Here is a 21185-nt window from a genome sequence, read left to right as displayed (position 1 = left end):
TCAATTCCTCTCACCCTTCAGACCTTACTGATGTGCTCCATAGAAAACAAGGCCAGATGGGGCTCCAGTTGGGGTTATCCATTTCGGTGTGCCCAGTTTCAGCGCCAGCCAGAGTGAGAATCCCAGCGAGAAGGGGAGAGAAGGAGGGTGAGTCCCCTGGGTTACAGGAGATCCCTGGAGGAGGCTTAATAGGGTCAGACTTGAGATGCCCCATGGAGGAGGTTGGCTGAACAGACTGATATGGTAGCACTGTTGCAGAAGAGCCTTAAATTGATTAGGCCTCAGCCATAGGGACAGGAGGGGTGGGGTGGGGGAATCCAGGTTCCCAGAAGCGTCTGGCTCCAGGTCAGTGACCTCATCAGAGGTTGAGGCGAGCCCGAATCCAAGGGCTGTAAGTGGCCACATTGGTGTAGACCCCTGGGCGATTGGGCAGGGCACAACCTTTGCCCCAGCTCACCACGCCCACCAGGACCCAGCGCCCAGATTGCATGCAGGTCAGGGGTCCCCCGGAGTCTCCCTGTAAGAGAAGGGGGCATTTAGGTCCCAGCCCTCTACGGACGAGGTCAGTCCCAGGGGAGGCGGGGAAAACTTGGGTCCCGGGTTTTCGGAAAGCAGGTGTGAGGCAAGGGAGTGCCGCCCGGAGACCCGAGCACCTGGCAGGCGTCCTTGCCGCCTTCCACATAGCCAGCACACAGGTTTCCCGGCAGCACGATACGCTCCCAGCTTGGCACGTCGGCGCCCAAGTGATAGAGGCGGTCACAGGCACGTGCGGTCAGCAGCGGCACCCTTACTCCCTGCAGGGGTCGCCACTCCGGAAGTGGAACTGAGAGGAGGAGGTGGGGCTCGGGGTTTAGGGCTGGGGACAGAAACCCCGACGTCTCCCTGTACGACTGAGAGAGGAGTCGAGCTCCGGATACTTGAACTGGGTGCCCATGGGGGTTGAGAGCTGGGATTTCGGTCAGAAGGAAATAAGTGGGGAGCCACTCTTTCCTGATCACCCGCGCGCGCCCGGCTGCACCTCACCTCCGGGCCACAGGCTGCCCCATCCGGTGACCCAGCACGGGGTGCCGGACGGCAGGCGGGCGCCGGGTGAGGGTAGGCAGATGGGCTGTATGCGGGCGTTCAGGGCCACAGGGCGACGCAGCTGCAGCAACGCCAGGTCGCCGCGGTCACCATCCTCGGAGTAGTCGGGGGGCAGCAGCACTCGGCGCACGGGCGCCGAGAGCGCGCGGGACGAGGTGGGGCCCAGGCGCAGCGCCCCAAGGCGCACGCGGTATTCCTGCGGCAACGCCCGCCTGCGCGACGGGGGAGACAGCACTCACACCTCAATCCCAGACCTCATCGACGCCACCCCACGCCTCCACTAGGCGGCGCCCCCTACCCGCGCGTCAGGGCCCTGAGGAGTAGAGAGCGCTTTCTGCTGACCTGGGGAAGCAGTGCGCCGCCGTCAGCACCCACTGCGGGGCGACCAAGGAGCCCCCGCACACGTGCACCCCGCGGTGCTGGATGCTCGCCTGCCACGGCCACTCTCCGTCGCGGGCATTCCGGCCCCCCACGATCCGGCTCGACACGCGAGGCTGCCCGCAGTCTGCAGGGGACAATTGGGAGCGAGGGTGGATGGGAGCCTGGATGATGGGGGTGGGCTTGGGCCTCCGAAGGACGGGATTCCTTACCTGCAGACTGTGGAGTCCCTCCAGCTCCTGGAGGAGAAAGCAGGCTGGGCTGGGTTATGGATTTGTTAAATGCCATCGAGTCGGTTCTGACTCATAGCTACCGTGAGGATTATGGGTTTAGCGTCAGATATCCCATGGGGCGGGGGAGGTCAGAGATTAGAGGGAAGGTGGTACACGTTGATGCAGTGACTTCATGCTAGGTTTTGTGCTATGGGTCACCTGCTTTAACCCTCACCAGACCCCTTACACCCACTACACAGACGGGCCCATGCTGCCTGGTGAGCCCAGGATTGCTAGCAGACAGGGTTTGAACCCCTCATGCCAAGATTAGATGTCCCAGAACTTTGGAGGGGAGCCAAACCCAGAAAGGGGTAAGATGGGCGATGGGGGGACCAGGGTCCTTGTAGCCACCGTGTCAGTGTCTGCCTTCACTCACCCAGCATCAGCAGGAGGAGGAGGAGGCCTGAGGTCACCTGCATTCTCGCTTCAAGGCTGAGCTGGGGAGAGTGATGCTGTTCAGGTCTGGAACCAGCCCCAGAGTTCCACAGTCTGCCCTCAGCTTCTGGGGCACAGACCCTGGGTATCCCTCCTGTAGAATATGCAGCTCCCCATTCCCGCTCCACCCTCCACTCAATTCCCATCACTTCACAGCTGACCGACAGTAATCCTGAGGCAGCCCCTGCCCCCTGCTCTCACCCAAGGGCCTGGTGAACTCCCAGCTGACTGGGTCAGGGGAGGGTCTGGGGGCTTAGAAGGGTAGGAGGGGGCGGGAGTCAAGCCAGGGGGTAATTACAGAACGTAGGGCGTGCTTGTGGCTTCACCTGTCCGTCCAGGAACAAAGATGCTTTGAATAGAGGTTATGGAGTGGCAGGAAAGAGATGCCTGGGTTTGTCTAAGGAAGTCTGGCTGGGGCCAAGGTGCCGGAAGTGGGGGGTGGGACCCCGCCAAGAGCTGCGGTCAGGCCAGGGAGCTCTGCCTTGGCAGCTCATCTCTGAATTTGAGCCTGGCTCCTTGAACCTGGCTTCTGAGAGCTCTTGTTTTCTGCTGAGCCCAGACCCCAGGAGATGAGGGAGGGCTGTTTCAAAGCTGGCATCAACCACTTTGGATTTGAGGCAGGAGGTGATCTGACCTTGGGGAACAATCCAAGACAAAGCGAGGCGGAGGCTGCTGGTATAGGGTGAGGCTGAGACTTGGGAACAGGAGCAATGACTGACCTCTCTCAGGACCTGGACTGGGCCCTGTCATTTGTCCTCTGAGATCACACCAGCATCTTGGGCTCCCTGTGGCTTGGGTCATGCACATACAGTGTGCACTGCTCAGAAGGCCCGTGTGGCTCTCTCTGCCCTGGCAATGTTCCCTTTTGTCCCTCAGCCCCTTGCTCTGTCACCTCCTCCTTGGGGACCCTGGAGCTCTCAGCCCAGGCTGTTTTCCCTGCACAAGGCAGGAAGGGGCAGCCTGTGTCCTCAGTGCCCAGAACCGAGCCGGGCGCAGAGCAGCCCTGAGAGTGGGTTTGAGAGGAAGCAAATGAGACCCAGATGTCTCTCTGGAGCAGATGGAGTGGGGGGTCAGCCTTAGGTTCCACTTTCACTGCCCACCACTGTCCATGACCTCAGAGTTGGGCTGCAGCCTGCAGTGTGAGGAAGCAATTGGATCCCCCTCATGACTTAGTTTCCCACACTAGAGGTTGTCATGGGATGACGGAGCTAAGCCTGCAGCGCTCAGAGATAGCACCTGGCATGCTGAAAACCCGAGCAGAGTATCATAAACTTCTAGCTCACGTCCCTGAGGCTCCAGAGCCTGAAGCTACCCCATGTTTGCCTGCCCTTAGAGGACTTTGAAGGAAGCTTGGTGGTGCACCGGCTAAGCACTCACTCAGCTGCTAACGGAAGACTTGATGGTTTGAACCCACCAGAGGCTCCATGGGAGAAAGACCTGCCCATATGCTTCTGTAAATATAGTTATTATTGTTAAGTGACATCCAGTCGTTCAGAATGCAGGGTTTCTTTCCGAGGAGCAGCTGGTGAGCTTGAACCGCCGACCTTTCGGTTCAAACTGACCTCGCAGTCTAGCACATTAACCCACAGTGACTCATCCCCACCAGGTCCCTGACCAGATACCAGGAGCAGCTAGTGTACCCAGCTGCAGGAGGACAGGGGAGGACTGTGGCCTGGGAACAGAGAGGAGTCGCATCTCCATTCGGTGTTGTACATGCTGGTCTTGAAGCTGACCATGACCCAGTTGGCACAGCCCAGTCAAGGAGCCAGCAATGAATGGGTGTGTGGGAGTGGGAAGCAAGGCTAGAGTTTATCTACATGTGGCCAGCTCCTGCTGTGGAGTGGCTGGGTGGAGGGAGAGGGAAGCAGAGGAAATGTTGGGGGCAGACATGTGGGGAGGGGCAAACCATGCATAGTGGGACAGGGACAGGGACACTGAGCATGCTCCCTTGCATGGGGCTCTGGGAGCTCTGACTAGTTGTTACCCTCCTCCAGGCTCCAAGGTCAGTAGAGAGGTGGGAAGGGGATGTTGGTGCTAAGATGCATTTTCTGGAAGAGAAGAAGGGTCTACACGGGTTCTCACCTCGCCTGGGTCTCCCGCCTCCCTGCCTTCCCTCCCCCAGCCCCATACGCCCCGAGACCGCGGGCACACACATCTGGCGCCCCTGTGAAAATGCAGGTTCTGCTTTAGCGGGTCACAGGGGCCACTACAGCCCTGCTGGACTGTGTCCTCATCACTTCACGTACACTGTGGATGCCACCTACCCCCGCCCCCAGTCCACCCTGCAGGGCTTCACCCAAGTCGAGATCAGCGGAGGGACGCTCACTTGTCCGTCCTCCAGAGGGCGATGCTGAGCCGCTTTGCACCCGGCTTTCCAGAGGGCGGGACCGGAAGGGGGGTGTGTGAGTTGGGGGGAGCTGCGCCCCGCACTGTGACTCTCATCCACGTACCTTTCTTATTTTCCCACCACGTCTCTCCCTCACTCGTCCGTGCTTCCTGGGATCACCCTAATAAACCGCCCACACTCCAGCCCACTCCGGGCTTGTCTTTGGGGGAACCATGGTCAGACCAGGCACGTGTGGTATCTCTGGTTGTGTGACCCCAGTGAGCTGGGGGTCCTGACGCGTTGTCCCTACAGTCCCCCAAGCCTCTCGGCCCCTTTCCCTCCCCCGGTCTAGTACTGCCAATCGTCTTCCACAAATCCACCTTTCTGATGGAACTGACCACAAGGGGGCTCTGCCATCAACACCCAAACTCTGAAAATGCAGAGGAGGACAGAGACTAGAGAGGGAGGGGCAGACCTGGCTGGGTGGACTTGGGTGAGGGGAAAGGCGCCCTCAAGGCATGGACTCGAACCTGCTCACACTCAGACATGCTCACATTGTTTATTGCTTAGCAAAGGAGTCAGAAGGGGCTGAATGTAACTCAGCAACACTTTCTCTCTCTGCCTCTGCCAAGACCTGGCCATGGGCCAGCACTATGGCACCCTCACGGGCCTCCGTGGGCTCAGGCTGGCCTCAGGAGCGGGGGCACCCAGAGCAGAGCTGGCATCAGCAGCAAGAAGGGATCTGTCTTGGGGGGGCTTTGGTCCACCAGGCTACGCATCCAGTGGAAGTGCTCACTGACGTTCGTGTAGACACCGGGTCGGTTCGGACGACCACAGCCCAAGCCCCAGCTCACGACTCCAATCTGATACCACACACTGTCCTCTTCGCAGACCAAGGGTCCACCGGAATCACCCTGGGGAGCAGTGTGTGTGAGCCTTGGTGGGCCACCTGGGGCAGTGCAGAGTGAGGGGACAGGCCAGACTGCAGCTGGGCAACCCACTGTGGCCACTGAGCCTCACTTTCTACATCTGCAAAATGGATTAACAGTCTATACCTCCTGGAACTGCTGGGAAGTAAATCCAATTGGTAGGACCCAAGGGGCAGGTGGTACACACATGATCACTAAGGGATGAATTATTCCCAAGAAGCAACCTCAGGGCTGGGGAGGGAGAATGTCAGGGATCAGAGAACCTGGTGCAGACAGGATGGAACCTCACAAAACAGACATCTTGGCCACCGTCTGCATTGCCAGCCTAAACCATATCTACCACATGATGTGGCAGAAATCAACCCTTCCCAGGGCTGCCCTGAGGATTAAATAAAGTACAATCATACACATGGGGGCGGAGGGTGCCAAAGGTCATTGCCCTGAGATAACTCTTTAAACCTTGACCTTTGTCTCTGAGGCCACCATTTAGCTAGCAGATGGACTAACAAAATAAAGAATATTACCCATGGCTACTATGGTTCTTTCAAAAACCATCTCTATGAGACCAAACTGGGAGAAAGAGGAAGCCCTGTTCCTGAGAAGATTTAGGGCCTCAGAAACCTTATGCAGGGTCACTGTGAGTTAGAACCAACTCAACAGCAACATCGTGAGACCACACTGTCCACAATGACTTTACAAACAAAGATGAGAAGGTCAGGGGGCAGGGAAACTAGACAAATTATAAAAACAGAACAAACAGTAGAAATGATGAGAACACTCCTGTGCTGTGAAGAATGTGACCAACATCACCGAGGAGCTTGTGTATAAAGTAATGAAGGCAACCTCAACTTCAGCTTCAATATTCACCAAAAACACACAAATCAAAGGAAAAAGAAAAACTAGGGCTGCAGCGGTTTTCTCATGAAAATTCCAAGGGGTTGGTTGAGGGGTGGAGTTGGGGTGCCTCTCTGACCTGGTTGGGGGTGCTTGGTGGGGGCACTCACAAAGCAGGCGTCTTTGCTTCCATCCCTAATGCCTGCACAAATCATATCTCCCCAGATGATGGAGCGGAAGTTGGGCTGGTAGAACAGAAAGTTACACATGGTGTTGTTTATGATGGAGATCTGGGCTTCCTGGAGGTTGTAGGGGGGCTCCAGATCTGTTGTGGGGGATTAGGAGACAGAGAGAGACAGTCAGCTGAGACTCAGACTATAGGGCTGAGTGGGGGGCACCCACATCCACGGGGTCTGGGGTAGGGCTCTTGTCCCTACTCTTGCCAGCTGGTACCAGCACCTCAGGGGCACTCAGCAATGCCAGTGAACCACCAAGGGTGGACGGGCTGATCCCACTCCACATGAGATTCTATTTCATAATTTGTAAATGTAAGGGTGGCCCCTGACCGAGTCTGGAGTCTGACCCCAAGCATAGTGCAACGAATGCAGTCAAACAGCGAACACCTGCGGCCTCATGGAGTGGCCCCGGACAGCTCCCACCCTCACGTTTACAGTGAGAAAGCAGCTGGGGTACAGGTCTAAGGTGAGCTGGCCACCCTAGCCTAGGTTCCCTGCTGGCCATACACTCTAGGTGGGTATGGAAACTGAGATTTTGGAGGCAGAGTAGACCAGCAGGTGAGGGGAGAATGCTGGGCAGCTGGCAAGAGGCCCTGTGTTACCTGACAACATGAGTGGCCACTCCTGGGCGGGAAGCAGCCCAAGGGGACTGGGGCGGTGCCCTCCCCGAGACCGACCTGTCCCTCAGCCTCACGTTTATGCTCCTTGGTCCTTCCCCAGCCGGTCACCCAGCAGTCGGTCCGGTCAATGAACTCCTTGGTGGAGTCCACCACACAGATGGGCTGGATGTACGTCGTGTAGGTGACGGAGGAAGACAGCTTCAACAGGGCGATGTCATAGGGAGAGTGTCCTTTAAAATCGGAGTTCATCACGATCTTCTCCACCTGGTAACGGTTGAAGTAGGCCCGCAGGTTCAGTATAGAGGGGTAGGAAGACAGCTCACCAAACTGAACACTCCAGTCTGATGGATTCTTGGACCTGGCAGGAGGAGGGGGTGGTCAAGGGTCTCTAGAGGAGACAGCTGACCTCACCTGGGATGAGAGGCAATGGGAAACCACAACTTGCTTGTCTTGTGGTCCAAAGGGCCCCCTGTGAAGTGTTAGGACCCCAGACATGCCACACCCAATTCCAATGGGGGGGCTGTAGAGCCAGAAAAGGCGCGGGGCGTCTCCCCCTGCGAGTCACGGAGCCAGCTTCTGCTCTCATAGTGTCCTGCTGCCGTCAAGTCGGTTCTGACTCATAACAACCTCATATAGGGTTTCTGAGGCTGTAAACCTTTAGGGGAGCAGAAAGCTTCATCCTTCTCCCAGAACTCTGTGGACTTGAACTGCTGACCATGCACTCAGTAGCCCACTGTGTAACCCACTACGTTGCAAGGGCAGAGCCCTCCAGGACACCTAAAGTGGGGCAAGTTCTCCAGGAGACCCCAGTGTGCGCTGCTAACCAGGCTGGGGTCAAAGCAGCTTTCCTGAGCCCCTTCGCCTAGGGTTCAGGTCTTGCTTCTGCCTCAGGTAACTCCTCCATGAATGGCTGCAGGTACCTGCTGGGCTAAATCGGTGGTAGGGGTGGGGGTGGAGTGGGTGTTTACCTCATAAACAAGATAAGCAAAGGCTTACTTGTGTTGCAAAACACGTGAAGCTATTTCCTACTGATTAGTACGTCAGCACAAGTAAGGCTGCTGCTGACGGTGCTCTGTTCCCAGCAAGGATTGGAGGTTTTGATGCTGTAGGAAAAGGCTGTGGGGTTCAGAGAGACAGAGAGGCCAGCCAGACCTAGAAGTGGAATCTTTAATGTGGTGAAATAATGTGGAGCTGTCCACTACAAATTAATATGGAAACACAAGTAAGCCCTTGCTTACCTTGTTTATTTCACCCAACACTGGGTGAAGTGTCTAAGAACGGTGGTACCATTTGTTTCAAAGTAAAGGGACAATATTCAGAGACGTGCATAGGGCCACCAACGGGAACTCAGATGGGCCTGGTCCACCTGCAGACTCACTTTCTGAAGCAGTGCGCCGCGGTGAGAGCCCAGGATCGGCTGAGCAGGCTGGCTCCGCAGAAGTGTCTTTTGTGCAATCGCAGGCTCCCCTGCCACGGCCAGAACCCGCGTTTTGTGTTCTGGCCTCCCACCACGCGCTCGTGGATGTTCCGGTGGCCACAGGGTGCTGGGATGGACAGACAGACACGCGACTGAGCTCAGGGTGTGTGTAGGGGAAGGGCTGCCCCGGGTCGCGGAGGGCCACAGTGACATAGACACAACACGTGATCCTCAGGTTCGCGCCCCTCTCCCTTTCCCCCGTCACCTACTCGAGAGCATTTTCCACTTCTCAGGACCTGGGGGAGAGCAGAGAAGAAGGGTGAGGCGCCCGAACGCCCGAACGCTGGTGCCGCTGCCCCGCCCAGGTGCCCTTCAGCGCGGGTCCTTACTTGCGGTCGGGAGCACCAGGTCCTCATCTAGCGACCTTCTGGGGACTTGAGAAGATGAACCCCCCTGGGTCCTCACGTCCCACCCGAGCTCGCCCAGCCCCCCGAGCCCTACCCAGGACAGCAGCAGCCAGAGCAGCAGCGCGCCCATGGCTTCTTACCGGCGACGTGGCGCCCCCTAGACTTTCTCCGGCTGCAGCCCGGCTGAGACACCCTCTGGGGATGAGGGGGCAGCGGGACCCAGGCCCGACAGCCCTTCCCAGCCTGACTCCCCTGGGCTCTGCCCTGTTTGGGGCCCCCGAGGTCGCACGTGCATTTTGGGTTCCCACTGGGGCTGGGTCCACCAAGCACACCACTTGTTGCACCTCAGGAATGTCTACCCCTTATGTCTCCCTCTCTCTTTTCTGGAACCCCAGGGTCCTGGCTGCCTCCACCCACGATGTCCTCCAGGCCCAGGACAGCCCACAGCTGGGGCCCATCAGGCCCACGAGCAAGTCCCCACTGGTGCCCTTTGGGACACAGTTTTCTGTCAGCTGCTGCCAAAGACAAGATCCTCGACGGGAGTCAGGTGGGGAAGGTGAGGTCCTGACCCCGGACCCTGATCCAGCTGCCCAGGCTGCCCTCTGGTGGTGAAATGTGGAGCTGCCTTTGACAAACTCCCTGGACATAAAGGCAGGCAGTATCCCTGAGTCCTTCATCCCTGGGACCTGTGACTGGTGACTTTTGGGTGGCAGTGCTGGTGGGCTGGACCTGATCAGTGGGGTGTGCCTCCTTACACAGAGTGTGGAGTGAGGGTCCCCCAGCATAAAGCTGGGGTCACCCTCCAGGCAGATGTCCACTCTGTGGGAGCCCTGACCTTAGGTCCAGTCTGAGTCACACATCCTCTGTAGAGCCGGGCAGCAGGAGGAGAGAGGGTGCCCGTGTATGTCTGTGGGGCTGGGGCAGTGATGCTGGCCAAGTGTCTACCCTCTTCCCAGCCACCAAGCACAGAAAGACAGATCATCTGGACATTGGGCATGAGCTCAGCCCAGGGATCCAGGACTGACCTGCAGCCCCAGCCATGATCCTAGGGCCTACCCCCAACCCTCCTGGTGAGAGTTCACTACATAGACAGGCTGGATGTACTTCGTGTAGGTGTAGATGACTGAGGAAGACACCTTCAGCAAGGTGATGTCGTAGGGTGAAGTCCAGAGGAATCTTGGGTTCATCCCAATCCTCTCAACTTGGTAACGGTTCTGATAGGCCTGCAGACTCCAGACGGGTGGGACCGCAGACAGTTCCCCAAATTGGATGCTATATGGTAAGGGGTCAGTGGACCTGGTGGAGGAAGGGCAGTCAGGGGTCTCTGAAGGAGGCGTCTGAGCTCACCCCACAGGCGTAGTCTCCCCTACCACGGCCAGCTCCCCAACTCCACATCCTGGCCTCCACTTTGCTGGTGTGGGTCTTCTGGTGGTCGTAGGGCGCTGGGATGGACAGACAGGGGAATGAGCTTGGGGCGGGGGGACAGGACAAGTCCATCGCTAGCTGGATCCAGACGCGTGGCTAGAAGGGTTTTCCAAGGGTCGCGGAGGGAGACAGTGTTTTAGTGACCCCCTCGCTCAAAACAGGTGACCCACAGACCCGAGCCTCTCCCCCGGTCCCATCACCTATTTGTGAGCATTGCAGGACTTGGGGATGGGCAAAGAAGAAAGGTGAAACACCCTCATGTAGGTCCAGGTGCCCAGCCCAGGTGTCCAGCACCGCAAAGCTCGCGTCTAGGGCTCTTACTTGTGGTGGGTGGCACAGCTGTCTTCAGCACTTTCCTGGACTTCGCTGAGACTCAGAGACCCTCAGGAAGCTGTGTTAGACACTTGTCTAACCTCGTCACTGTGCTCCACACTCAGTGAACAAACTCAGACCCCCACTTCCGTTCTGCTCCACCCTCAGAGCCAGGCTCTGTGTTTCATGATTATGGTGGTCTGGAAGTCTGGTGTGTGTGTGGGAGGGTGCGCAGAGGGGTCATGTAGGCATCTTGGGACCCAAGATGCTCAGATTCTCCCTGCAGTGTATGGACGGCAGCCCATGATCGATGTCATCGTGTCAGATGGACGCCCAGCCCACCCAGTGGCCATAGCGCGTTAGCACGGTGGTCCAGCTTACTGGAGCACTCCAGCTACTTAGAGTTGCACAGCCCGGGGGCATCACCTGGGTGCAGTTGTCCACATCTGTCTAATTCAATGACTTCATCCTCCCAATCTTCCTCCCCAAGCCCAGAGATGCTCTGGGCTCCAGCAGCTGGAGCTGGGTCACTGGCTCGGGGAGTTTACTATGTCAGGGTGCTCTGAGCTGGGTGTGGAGAGGGGAGGTGCTGGAGGGCGACAGGAAGGGGAGGGCACAGTCCTGGCACCCTCCCTAGAACAGCTGACATGAGACAATGGGGTAGCCCTTGAAATATGGCATTCTGTAGCAAAGCATCCACAGCCTCCTAACCTAGAGCCCCCTGCAGGCCCCCACCCGTCCCCTGAAAAGTTAAGGTCCCAGAATGCTGGCTGGCCTGGGGCACCCATCCACACCAACTGACTAGTGCCAGAGCCATTTATGCCTGTGAGTTCTGGTGCTGGAGAAGAATATTAAAGGTACCATGGACTGCCCGAAGAACAAATAAGTTTGTGTTGAAAGAAGTGCAGCCAGAAAGCTTCTTAGAAGCCAAGATGACCGACATCATGTCTCATACTTGAGGTATACTATCAGGAGGGGTCCGTCCCTGGAGAAGGACATTATGCTTGGTAAAGTGGAGGGTCAGCAAAAGAGAGAGACCCCCAGTGAGCTGGATTGGCACAGTGGCAACGATTGTGTAGCAGTAACTGTGTAGCGCTAATTGTGAGGATGGTGCAGTGCTAGGCAGTGTTTCATTCTGTTGTACACAAGCTCGCTATGGGTTGGAACCAACTCGACGGCACCTGCTAGCAATAATAATACTTCATATGTTGGCACGCAGCAGCCACCCAGTCATGGTGGGGTTTGTTGGTGGTGTGTGGTCATGAGGGCTGGGAGGAGGCAGGGACCCAAAGTCCAAGAGTAGCCCGGGGGCCAGCCTGGCTCCTTTCTTCGCATCCCCTCTCCTCTTGATGGAAGAGCTTGATCCCAGAGCACCCAGCTTGTTAGGAGCAGGGCGATCCCCACCTGAGATTTGGCTTTCTCATCTCTCCGTGATCTACCATGACCTGTGGGACCCGTGGGTCACTGTTATTGCAGGACTGTGTATGTGACGTACTCACCTTCGATTTCCCACTCTCGTACCTCTCCCCATGTAGTCCCCCAGCCTTGATCATCCTTCTGCCAACCTTCTATTTGTACATTGCCTGTCCCATCACCCAAGTCACCAAATTCACCAGCCACTCCTCAGACACCCTGTACAGGTTTGCTACCCACTCAACAGCACTACAACAAACCCTCTAGTTAGTGGATTACTTCCTCTTCCCTCCCATCCTAGTAACTATCAAAGAATGTTTCTTTTAGTGTGAAAACCTTTTCTTGGGTTTTTACAATAGTGGTCTCATACAAATTTGATCTTTTGTAATTGATTAATTTCCCTCAGCATAATGTCCTTCAGGTCCATCCATGTATGAAGTGTTTTATAGATTCATTATTCTTTAACATTCCATTGTGTGTATGTACCAAAGGTTTATCTACTTTTCCATTGATGAGTATTTAGGCTGTCTCAATCTTTGCTATAGTGAATAGTGTTATGAAGAAGTGGGTGTGCATACATCTATTCGTGTCACTGTTTTGATTGTACCAAGTAGACGGTGTGCTGGCTCATATGGTAGTTCTATTTCCAACTTTTTAAAGAAAGCCCTTAACGTTTGCACCATTTTACATTCCCCCCAGCAGTGTAGGAGGTCCCAGTCTCTGCACAAGCTCATCAGCTTTGTTATTTTCCGTTTTTTTGAAACTTGCTCTGGTAGTGTAGTGGTTACGAATCGGGCTGCTAACCTCAAGGTCAGCAGTTCAAAACTACCAGTGGTTCTGCAGGAGAAAGATGAGGCTTTCTGCTCCTGTAAAGATTTACAGCCTCGGAAACCCTGTGCAGGGTCATTCTGCTCCTGTAAAGATTTACAGCCTCAGAAACCCTGTGCAGGGTCACTATGAGTGGGAAGCGACTCCACGGCACTTAACAACAACAACAACAGTGATGTTGTTTTAATTTGCATAGCTCTAGTGACTGATGATTACCAGCATTTCTTTGTATTTGTGTTGGCTGCCTGAATGTCTTCTTTGGTGAAGTATCTGTTCATGATGTCTTGTTGTTGTTGTTGTTGTTAAGTGCCATCGAGTCATGATGTCTACCCATTTTTAAATTGGATTGTTCATCTTTTCTTTGGCGAGGTGTTGAAGTTTTTTATAAATTTTAGAGATTAGTCCCTTGTCTGATGTGTCACTGCCAAGTTGTTTTTTGTCTCCATCTGTGGGTTCTTTTTTTCACTCTTTTAGTGAAATCTTTTGATATGTGAGGGTCAGATCTTTAGGAAGTTCCAGTCATCTAGTTTGTGTTTTCTGGTATGCTCCCTAGTGTGTGCTCTTAAATTTGTTCCTGTTCTCTCATTATGATTTTTATAGCTTTAGGTTTTACATTTAGGCCTTTGCTCCATCTTGAGTTCATTTTTAGTATATAGTGTGAGCTATGTGGCTCTGTAGGGTAAGCACTCGATTACAAGATCGGTTTGAGCTGTAAGGTTGGTGGTTCAAACCCACCAGCTGCTCCTCAGAAACCCTATACGGGGTTGCTATGAGTTGGAACCGACTTAATGGCTCTTCCCAACAACAGCCTAGGTCTTGTTTCACTCTTTTACAAATGGATTACAAGCTGTTGTTAATTGCCGTGGAATCGGTTCCAACTCATAGCGATCCTGTATAGGGTTTCTGAGGAATGCTACCCAGCCTCAATGTTAGCAGTCAAATGCTTATCCTACAGCGCCACACCAGGACCCCATGGATCACATAGGTAGTTCTTAGACGAGAATGGGGTTTGAGTCACATACTTAGCCATTGTTATGGTCACAATATATATACAACAACATTTGCCGTTTTAATCATCTTTTTAACTGCCTTCCCTGTCACTCAAGTTAGCATGTGTCTACACTCTACCTGGTGAATAATTCTCCTTCCCTCCCAGCCCTGCCACCACTATAAAATGTTTATAATAGAATGAAAACCTTTTCTTGACTTTTTTTGGTAGTGGTCTCACACAGTGTGTGTCCCCTTGTGACTGCATCATGCCTTCCAGGGTCCTCCATGTTTGGCAGATTCATCATTGTTGTTTTAATGTATAGCTCTACAAGACCAGGAAACAAATATATTGTGTTCTTTTTGGGAATCATATTCCATAATCACTTGCTATTTATTCCCATGTGGGGAGCAATGGGAAGGAGCAAACAGATCTGAAAACAAATCCAGTGGTTCCCTGCACCCCACCCCACCTCCACCCCACCCCGGAAGACTTTAGGAAGGAAAAGCAAAGATTTCGGGATTTTATTGTTTCATCGTCAGGCTTCCCTGCCATTGGTCACCAACTTGAGACGTGAGAGCTTCACATATTTTTCCCTGGTTGTGGACCTTTGCAGTCTCTTTAGAGAACATATCAAGCCCATCCTATTGTGTATTCTTCTGGCTGAGAATTGCATCCCTTAGTCCCCAGAGCAGCCACCTCTGCTGCCTTTTGCACAGACACACCCTACTGACCCTGCTCTGCTCACCAGACCTGACCAGTAGAGTGGGAGGTGGGGGGACTTGGGGGCCTGCTGTGAGCTTTGACCCCCTTTGTGAAGGAGGCGGCTGCCAGCCAGCAGCTCTCTTCCAGGGGTGCTTTTGGAGGCCCCATGGTTGGTGGTGTCTGGGTTCAGGCAGGGCTGGTGACTAGAGGTTTAGCTGTGGCCTCCCTAAGAATTCGGGTGTTTTCATCAACGTCAGCTTCTACACCTCATGGAGCGTCAGTGGAACCCAGAACTCAGCCCTGGACTGCTGAGGGACATGCTCCTGCCTCAGGGGCCTGTTGCCATATCCTAAGCCAGGCTCTTCTCTGCTCCCTGTTGGCCACTCAGTTGTTCAGGGACCCTCTCTGGGCTCACTCCTGTTCCCCTGAACTCTAACGCCCATCCACCTGAAGGCCAGTTTCAGGGATGACTGTGGTGGTTTCTGGGACCCTTGGAGGCAAGGTTTCCAGCTAGCAGCATTGCCATCTGTCCCTTTGTGGGTGGTCTGTTAGTCTCCGGAGGATAAAGAGGAGTCTAGCAGACTCACTTTCATCCTGTGACCAGAAGGCCTGTGTCCGTGGGGTCTTAGCACCCCTTGGGATCTAACAGCTGGAAAGTAGGCCCTGGTCATGTACGTCTGTGGATGACCACAGCAGCCCAGACAGGGACACAGAATGGGAGAAGCAGGCCTTGCCCAAGCCCACTTTCCTTGCAACAGCCCCTTTGAGCCTTCTGTTGGGCCTTTCCCTGGAACAATCAACTGCTGAGACTAAATCCTTGCTCCCCTGCCTCTTGCCTGGGGTCCTGGTCAACCTGGGATCAGGGAAGGTGTGGACAGGGAGGGGAAAGCAACCTTTTTAAGTCACTAGGAGGGCTGGGTTCAGTCCCAAAGTCGTGGTCAGATTTAAAAGTAAATTCTCAAGTTCAGGCTGCGATCAATCTGGGGTCATGAGCAGGGCTGGTGGCCAGTCCCTGGGTGCCCGGTCCAAGCTCATGCTCAATGTCCAGATGGTCTGTCTTTCTGTGCTGGGTGGCTGGGAAGGGGTAGACACTTGGCCAGCATCACTGGCCCAGCCCCACAGGCACACACGGGCACCCTCTCTCCTCCTGCTGCCCAGCTCTACAGAAGACGTGTGACTCAGGGCTCCCACAGATTGGACATCTGCCTGGAGGGTGACCCCAACTTCATGCTGGGGCACCCTCACTCCACACTCTATGTAAGGTGGTACACCCCACTGAGCAGGTCCAGCTCACCAGCACTCCCACCCAAAAGTCACCAGTCACCAGACACAGGTACCAGGGATGAAGGACTCAGGGGTACTGTCTCCCTTTATGCCCAGGGAGTTTGTCAAAGGCAGCTCCACATTTCACCACCAGAGGGCAGCCTGGGCAGCTGGATCAGGGTCCGGGGGGTCAGGACCTCACCTTCCCCACCTGACTCCCGTCGAGGATCTTGTCTTTGGCAGCAGCTGACAGAAAACTGTGTCCCAAAGGGCACCAGTGGGGACTTGCTCGTGGGCCTGCTGGCCCCAGCTGTGGGCGGTCCTGGTCTTGGAGAGTATAGTGGGTGGAGGCAGCCAGGACCCTGGGGTTCCAGGGAAGAGAGAGGTCATTTCTGACGGGTGATGAGTATGCTTGGTGGACCGAGTCCCAGTGGGATCTCAGAAAGGGCACGTGTGATTTCGGGGGTCCCCAAACAGCGTCGAACCCAGGGAGGTCGTCAGGCTGTGAGGGGCTGACGAGCCCAGGATTCCACTGCCCTCTTGCCCCCAGAGGGCGCCCCAGTGGGGCAGCAGCGATAGGAAGCCTAGGGGGCGCCCGGTGACTGAGAGGAGTCATGGGCGCGCCGCTGTTGTGGCTGCTGCTGTCCCCAGCGTGGCTCGGGGGGCTTCATGAGCTCGGGTGGGATGTGAGGACTCAGGGGGAGTCGCAGGATGGGGAAGTGATGTTCCCGACCCCAAGTCCCGGGAAGTGGGATATGCTTACGAGTAGGTGATGGAGCCGGCAGGGATGAGTGTTCGGGGGAGATCTGCCCACCACTTGTTGGGGGGGTAGGGAAATTCCGTGGTCACATCACTGTCTCCCTCCGCGACCCCGGGCAACCTCTCCCCTCCACACAACTTGAGCTCAGCCAGGTGTCCGCGTGTCCGTCTGTCCATCCCAGCACCCTGCGGTCAAACAAAAATCCCCACGCGCATAGTGGGAGGCCAGGACGCGGAGTTGGGGAGCTGGCCGTGGCAGGGAAGCCTACGCCTGTGGGGCACCCACATCTGCGGAGTCAGCCTGCTCAACCGCCGCTGGGTGCTAACGGCCGCGCACTGCTTCCAAGAGTGAGTCCGGGGGCGGCGGGGTGCTGTCGAGCCGGAGCTTGCGAGCCCCAGGCCTGGCTGCAATCCCTTCCACCTGAGTTCTCATTGGCACCCCTGGAGGGAACCCTATTGAGCGTTTTCTAGAATTTTCTTCCAGAACATTCCAACGCACAACTGTGGATAATGCCCTTTTAGTTTGAAATAAAGGGACCGCCATCTTTTTCCTTACCCATTCACACCCAGGCACCTGTGGTACAGGTGTGGGAGGGGTTCCCTGAGGGAGAGGAGAGCTGCTTTGACTCTAGCCTGGTTAGCAGTTCACATTGGGGTCCCCGGGAGGACTCTCTCCAGTTTAGGTGTGCGGTAGGTGTTCTGTAGGATAAGCACTGTACTGCTAACGGCAAAGTCAGTGGTTCAAACCCACCAGCTGTTCCTCAGAAACCCTATGTAGGGATACTGTGAGTGGGAACAAATCTAAGGCCCTTAGCAACAACCACAGAGTGCTCTTTGAAGCAGAGAATGGCTGAGTGACTCTCTGGGGAGGCTCCCACCTCCTGCTCTGACTTTGCAGCCCCAGGACAGGAGTTGGGTGTGGTCTCTCTGGGCTATTTACCACTTCACAGGGGGCCCTTTGGGACACAGGAATTCTCCTTGAAGGGGCCTTGTCAGACACAGGACAAGCAAGTGGTTTCCCTGCTGTCCTGGGGTGAGCACCCAGGTAAGCTCAGATGCCTCCTTCAGAGATCCCTGACTGCCCCTCCCCCGCCAGGTCCACTGACCCCTTTCCATATAGCATCCAGTTTGGGGAACTGTCTGCAGTCCCACCCATCTGGAGTCTGCAGGCCTATCAGAACCGTTACCAAGTTGAGAGGATTGTGATGAACCCAAGATTCCTCTGGACTTCACCTTATGACATCGCCCTGCTGAAGGTGTCTTCCTTGGTCACCTACACGAAGTACATCCAGCCCATCTGTGTGGTGAATGCCACTGAGGCGTTCCACAACCGGACCGACTGCTGGGTGACCGGCTGGGGGGACATCCAGGAGAACATCGGTAAGGCTGGGGGACAGGCAGGTCTCTGGGGGAGGGGGGAACCATCCCAGCCCGCTTGTTCACCCACTTCCACCCAGCAGCACCCACTGGGATTGTTAGACAACCCCTGGCCTCTTTCTGGCCACCCAGTCTCCCCTCACCTGCTGGTCTGCTCGCCCTCCACCTACACGGGCAGGACTTTCTGGACCAAGGTCTTAATTCCAGCTCCTGGCCAGAGCCTGTGATCAGCAGGGAGCCTTGGTGAGGGCAGCCACCTCAACTCAGGCCTGCACCCCAACCTGTTCTCTTAGTAAACGTGAGGATGGGAAACCGAGTCTCAGGTGGAGTGCGACTGGCCTGTCTGCCCTTGGTGGTTCGGTAATGTTGCTGAGTACCTCGGAGATGCTGGTGCTGGCAAGAGTGAAGACAAGAGCCCTGTCCAGGGCCTTGTGGGTGCCCCCAGCCAGCTTGGCAGCCTGAGTCTCAGCTGACTGTCTCTCTCTGTCTCCTAATCCTCCTCCCCGCCAACAGAGCTGGCGGCCCCCTACAACCTCCAGGAAGTCCAGATCTCCATCATAAACAACACCATGTGTAACCACCTGTTCAAAGAGCCCGATTTCCGCTACAACATCTTCGGAGACATGGTTTGTGCTGGCGAAGCAGAAGGTGGCAAAGATGCCTGTCTTGTGAGTGTCCCCCCACCCCCAGCAGGGCCTCTGGATCCGGACACCCCCCAGTGCTACTCACGCCACAGAGCTGCTTATTGGAAAGCAGTTCAGCTCTTACTGACCCTGTGCGTACCATGTACCCCTGGGATCCCACAGACTGGATTCCACTCCCCTCCAGTCCCGGAAGGTACAGATTAGTGTGCCACTTTATAGATACAGAAAGTGAGGCTCCGTCACTGTAGCTGGTTGTTCAGCTGCACAGCCCCCCACCCCCACTGTCCAGCCTGTCCCCTGGCACTGCACTGTCCCGAGGTGCCCCCACCTGCACTCACACACACTACCCCACTCCTCAGGGTGACTCAGGCGGGCCCTTGGTCTGTGAAGAGAACAGTGTGTGGTATCAGGTCGGAGTCGTGAGCTGGGGCGTGGGCTGCGGTCGCCCGAACCGACCTGGCGTCTACACGAACGTCAGTGAGCACTTCCCCTGGATCAAGAGGGTTATGGCTCACGGCATCCCCAGGACAGACCCCTCCTCACTCCTGCTGCTGGCTCTGCCTTGGGTGCCCGTGCTCCTGTGCCTGGCCTGAGTGGGCAGAGCCCAGTGTGGGTGTCATTGTGCCAGCTCACCACCCAGGGCTAGGGGCAGCCATGGCCAGACCCTGGCTGAGCGGGGCTCGGGCCTTTCTATACCCTTTGCTAATAAACATTTAAACATGTTTGAGTTGTGAATCTTGTGTGGCGCTGTAGGATACAGCACTCTGCACCACAAGTTGGTTTGAACCACAAGGTTGATGGTTCAAACTCACTAGCCGCTATGCTCCTTGGAAACCCTGTTCAGGGTTGTTGTGAGTTGGAAGCGACTCAGTGGTACTGACCACAACAATAATGAATTGATGACTCCTTCCCCACACTCAAGTCCCTTCAAGCAGCCTCTCCCTCCCTCCCTATCCCTGTCTGCATGCTTCCAGAAAGTGTGGAGTTCAGGAGAATTTGAGATTCTCTTCTGCGTTTTCTCTTTTGACCAAGATTCTTCCGTGGAATCTTTTGTCTCTTGACAAAGGAGGAAGCTATTCATGGAGACAATTAGCTTGAAATCCACATTTACCTTGGTCTCCTGTACTTGTTTTTTTCATCTAAATCTGGCAGTCCTACACCCAACTCCCAATCGGGATGTGAACCTGAAGCTCAGCAGTTCGAAACTACCAGCTGTTCCGAGGGAGAAAGATGAGGCTTTCTGCTCCGGTAAAGTTTTACAGTCTCGGAAACCCTGTACAGGGTCGCTATGAGTCGAAACTGACTCCAAGGCACATAACCACCACACCCAACTCCAAGAACTCTGGTACTGTAGTGGTTATGAATCGGGCTGCTAATCTCAGTCAGCAGTTCAAAACTACCAGCCATTCCGCAAGAGAGAGATGAGGCTTCTGCTTCCGTAAAGATTTAGAGCCTCGGAAACCCTATACAGGGTCGCTGTAAGTCGGCACTGACTCCACGGCACACAACAACAACAACAACAACACCCAACTCCAGGTCCTTGTGGTCCAGTGCTTAGGGGTCCTTCCCTCTAGTTCTATGAATGTTTCCAGTGCCCCTATGTCTGTTCCCACCCGCACACTCCCATCCCCTTAAGAAAGACACCCACAGGCCTTTGAGTAACTGTCTTCACTGGTGGAGACTCAGGTTGGCGGCAGACTCAGACCCCTTGGTGATAGGCTGCTAGGCCCCACCCAACCCACCAGGAGGCCTCGTGTGTGCCCAGAAACGCCCCTCCCTGTGTTCTCATCTGTCTGCAGACCAGATCCACAGGGGGGCGAGTCACTGCATGAGGAAGACCCCTAGACATTACTGGCTGAATGAATGAATGAATGAATGAGTGCATCCAGGGCTTGAGGTCTGGGCCAGAGGGAGATGCGAGGAAGGACAGGTCTGCAGAGCCGCAGCAGGTACTGCTAGACCTACCTCTCAGAGCCCAGGCCACCTTGAGGGGCAGACAGAGACTCACTCTGGGGGTAGGCAGAAGGAGCCCCCCAGGAATCATGGAGAGAGACCCTGACATTCAGCACTTCTTGTCAGGGACCAAGGGGAACCCTATCTTGATTTTCTCAAGGCATGTGATGTCTTCCAGGGCCTGGGATGGAAGCTGAGGCCCTGCAGTGTGGCCTCCTACCCTGTGGCCCAGATGTGGACACTCAGTACCTGGACCTTGTAGCAGGTGGTCTGTTTGCATTGGTCCCTTTGAAGGCAGTGCGGGCTCTGGCCTTCATACTGCTCGTGTGGACTCAGGTGTGCCCTCGGACACTCTGTCTCCTGTTTAGTCCTCCTGCTTGGCCCCTGGGGCAGGCTTCTTCCAAGGGGATCCCGGAGGGCTGAGTGCTTTGACTGACCAGGAACCTGCTGTCAGCCAAGTGGGTCTGGAGCTGGCACAGAGACTTGATATGCCCTGGATCTACCAGGGTGTCTTCCCACCCTGGCCTCCTCACCCAGGATCCAGCCAAGGAGCGCCGGGCTAGCATGGCCTGTCCTCAGTC

General features: G+C 55.6%; 3 protein-coding genes across 3 annotated transcripts; 1 reads left to right on the top strand and 2 right to left on the bottom strand.

Annotated features, from left to right (window-relative positions):
* Positions 1–358: 358 nt before the first annotated feature.
* Positions 359–5042, bottom strand: PRSS33 (protease, serine, 33). The gene is made up of 7 exons (XM_006873973.1): positions 4970–5042; positions 4251–4332; positions 2110–2195; positions 1426–1588; positions 1024–1295; positions 654–823; positions 359–517 (listed from the first exon to the last, which is right to left on the bottom strand). The coding sequence occupies exons 1-7, from the start codon at positions 5040–5042 to the stop codon at positions 359–361; spliced, it is 1005 nt and encodes a 334-aa protein (XP_006874035.1).
* A 132-nt stretch (positions 5043–5174) lies between these two features.
* LOC102816435 (testisin-like) lies at positions 5175–9067 on the bottom strand. Its single transcript, XM_006873972.1, has 6 exons — positions 8920–9067; positions 8800–8826; positions 8492–8657; positions 7188–7471; positions 6428–6582; positions 5175–5408 (listed from the first exon to the last, which is right to left on the bottom strand). The coding sequence occupies exons 1-6, from the start codon at positions 9065–9067 to the stop codon at positions 5175–5177; spliced, it is 1014 nt and encodes a 337-aa protein (XP_006874034.1).
* A 7418-nt stretch (positions 9068–16485) lies between these two features.
* PRSS21 (protease, serine, 21 (testisin)) lies at positions 16486–19244 on the top strand. Its single transcript, XM_006873971.1, has 5 exons — positions 16486–16636; positions 16813–16978; positions 17727–18010; positions 18521–18675; positions 19011–19244. The coding sequence occupies exons 1-5, from the start codon at positions 16486–16488 to the stop codon at positions 19242–19244; spliced, it is 990 nt and encodes a 329-aa protein (XP_006874033.1).
* The last annotated feature ends 1941 nt before the right edge of the window (positions 19245–21185 follow it).

Source organism: Chrysochloris asiatica, unplaced genomic scaffold (genome assembly GCF_000296735.1).
Source record: "Chrysochloris asiatica unplaced genomic scaffold, ChrAsi1.0 scaffold00257, whole genome shotgun sequence".
NCBI classification, from domain to species: domain Eukaryota; kingdom Metazoa; phylum Chordata; class Mammalia; order Afrosoricida; family Chrysochloridae; genus Chrysochloris; species Chrysochloris asiatica.
Note: the sequence above shows the minus strand (reverse complement) of the source record. Positions and strands in the feature narration are given on the sequence as shown.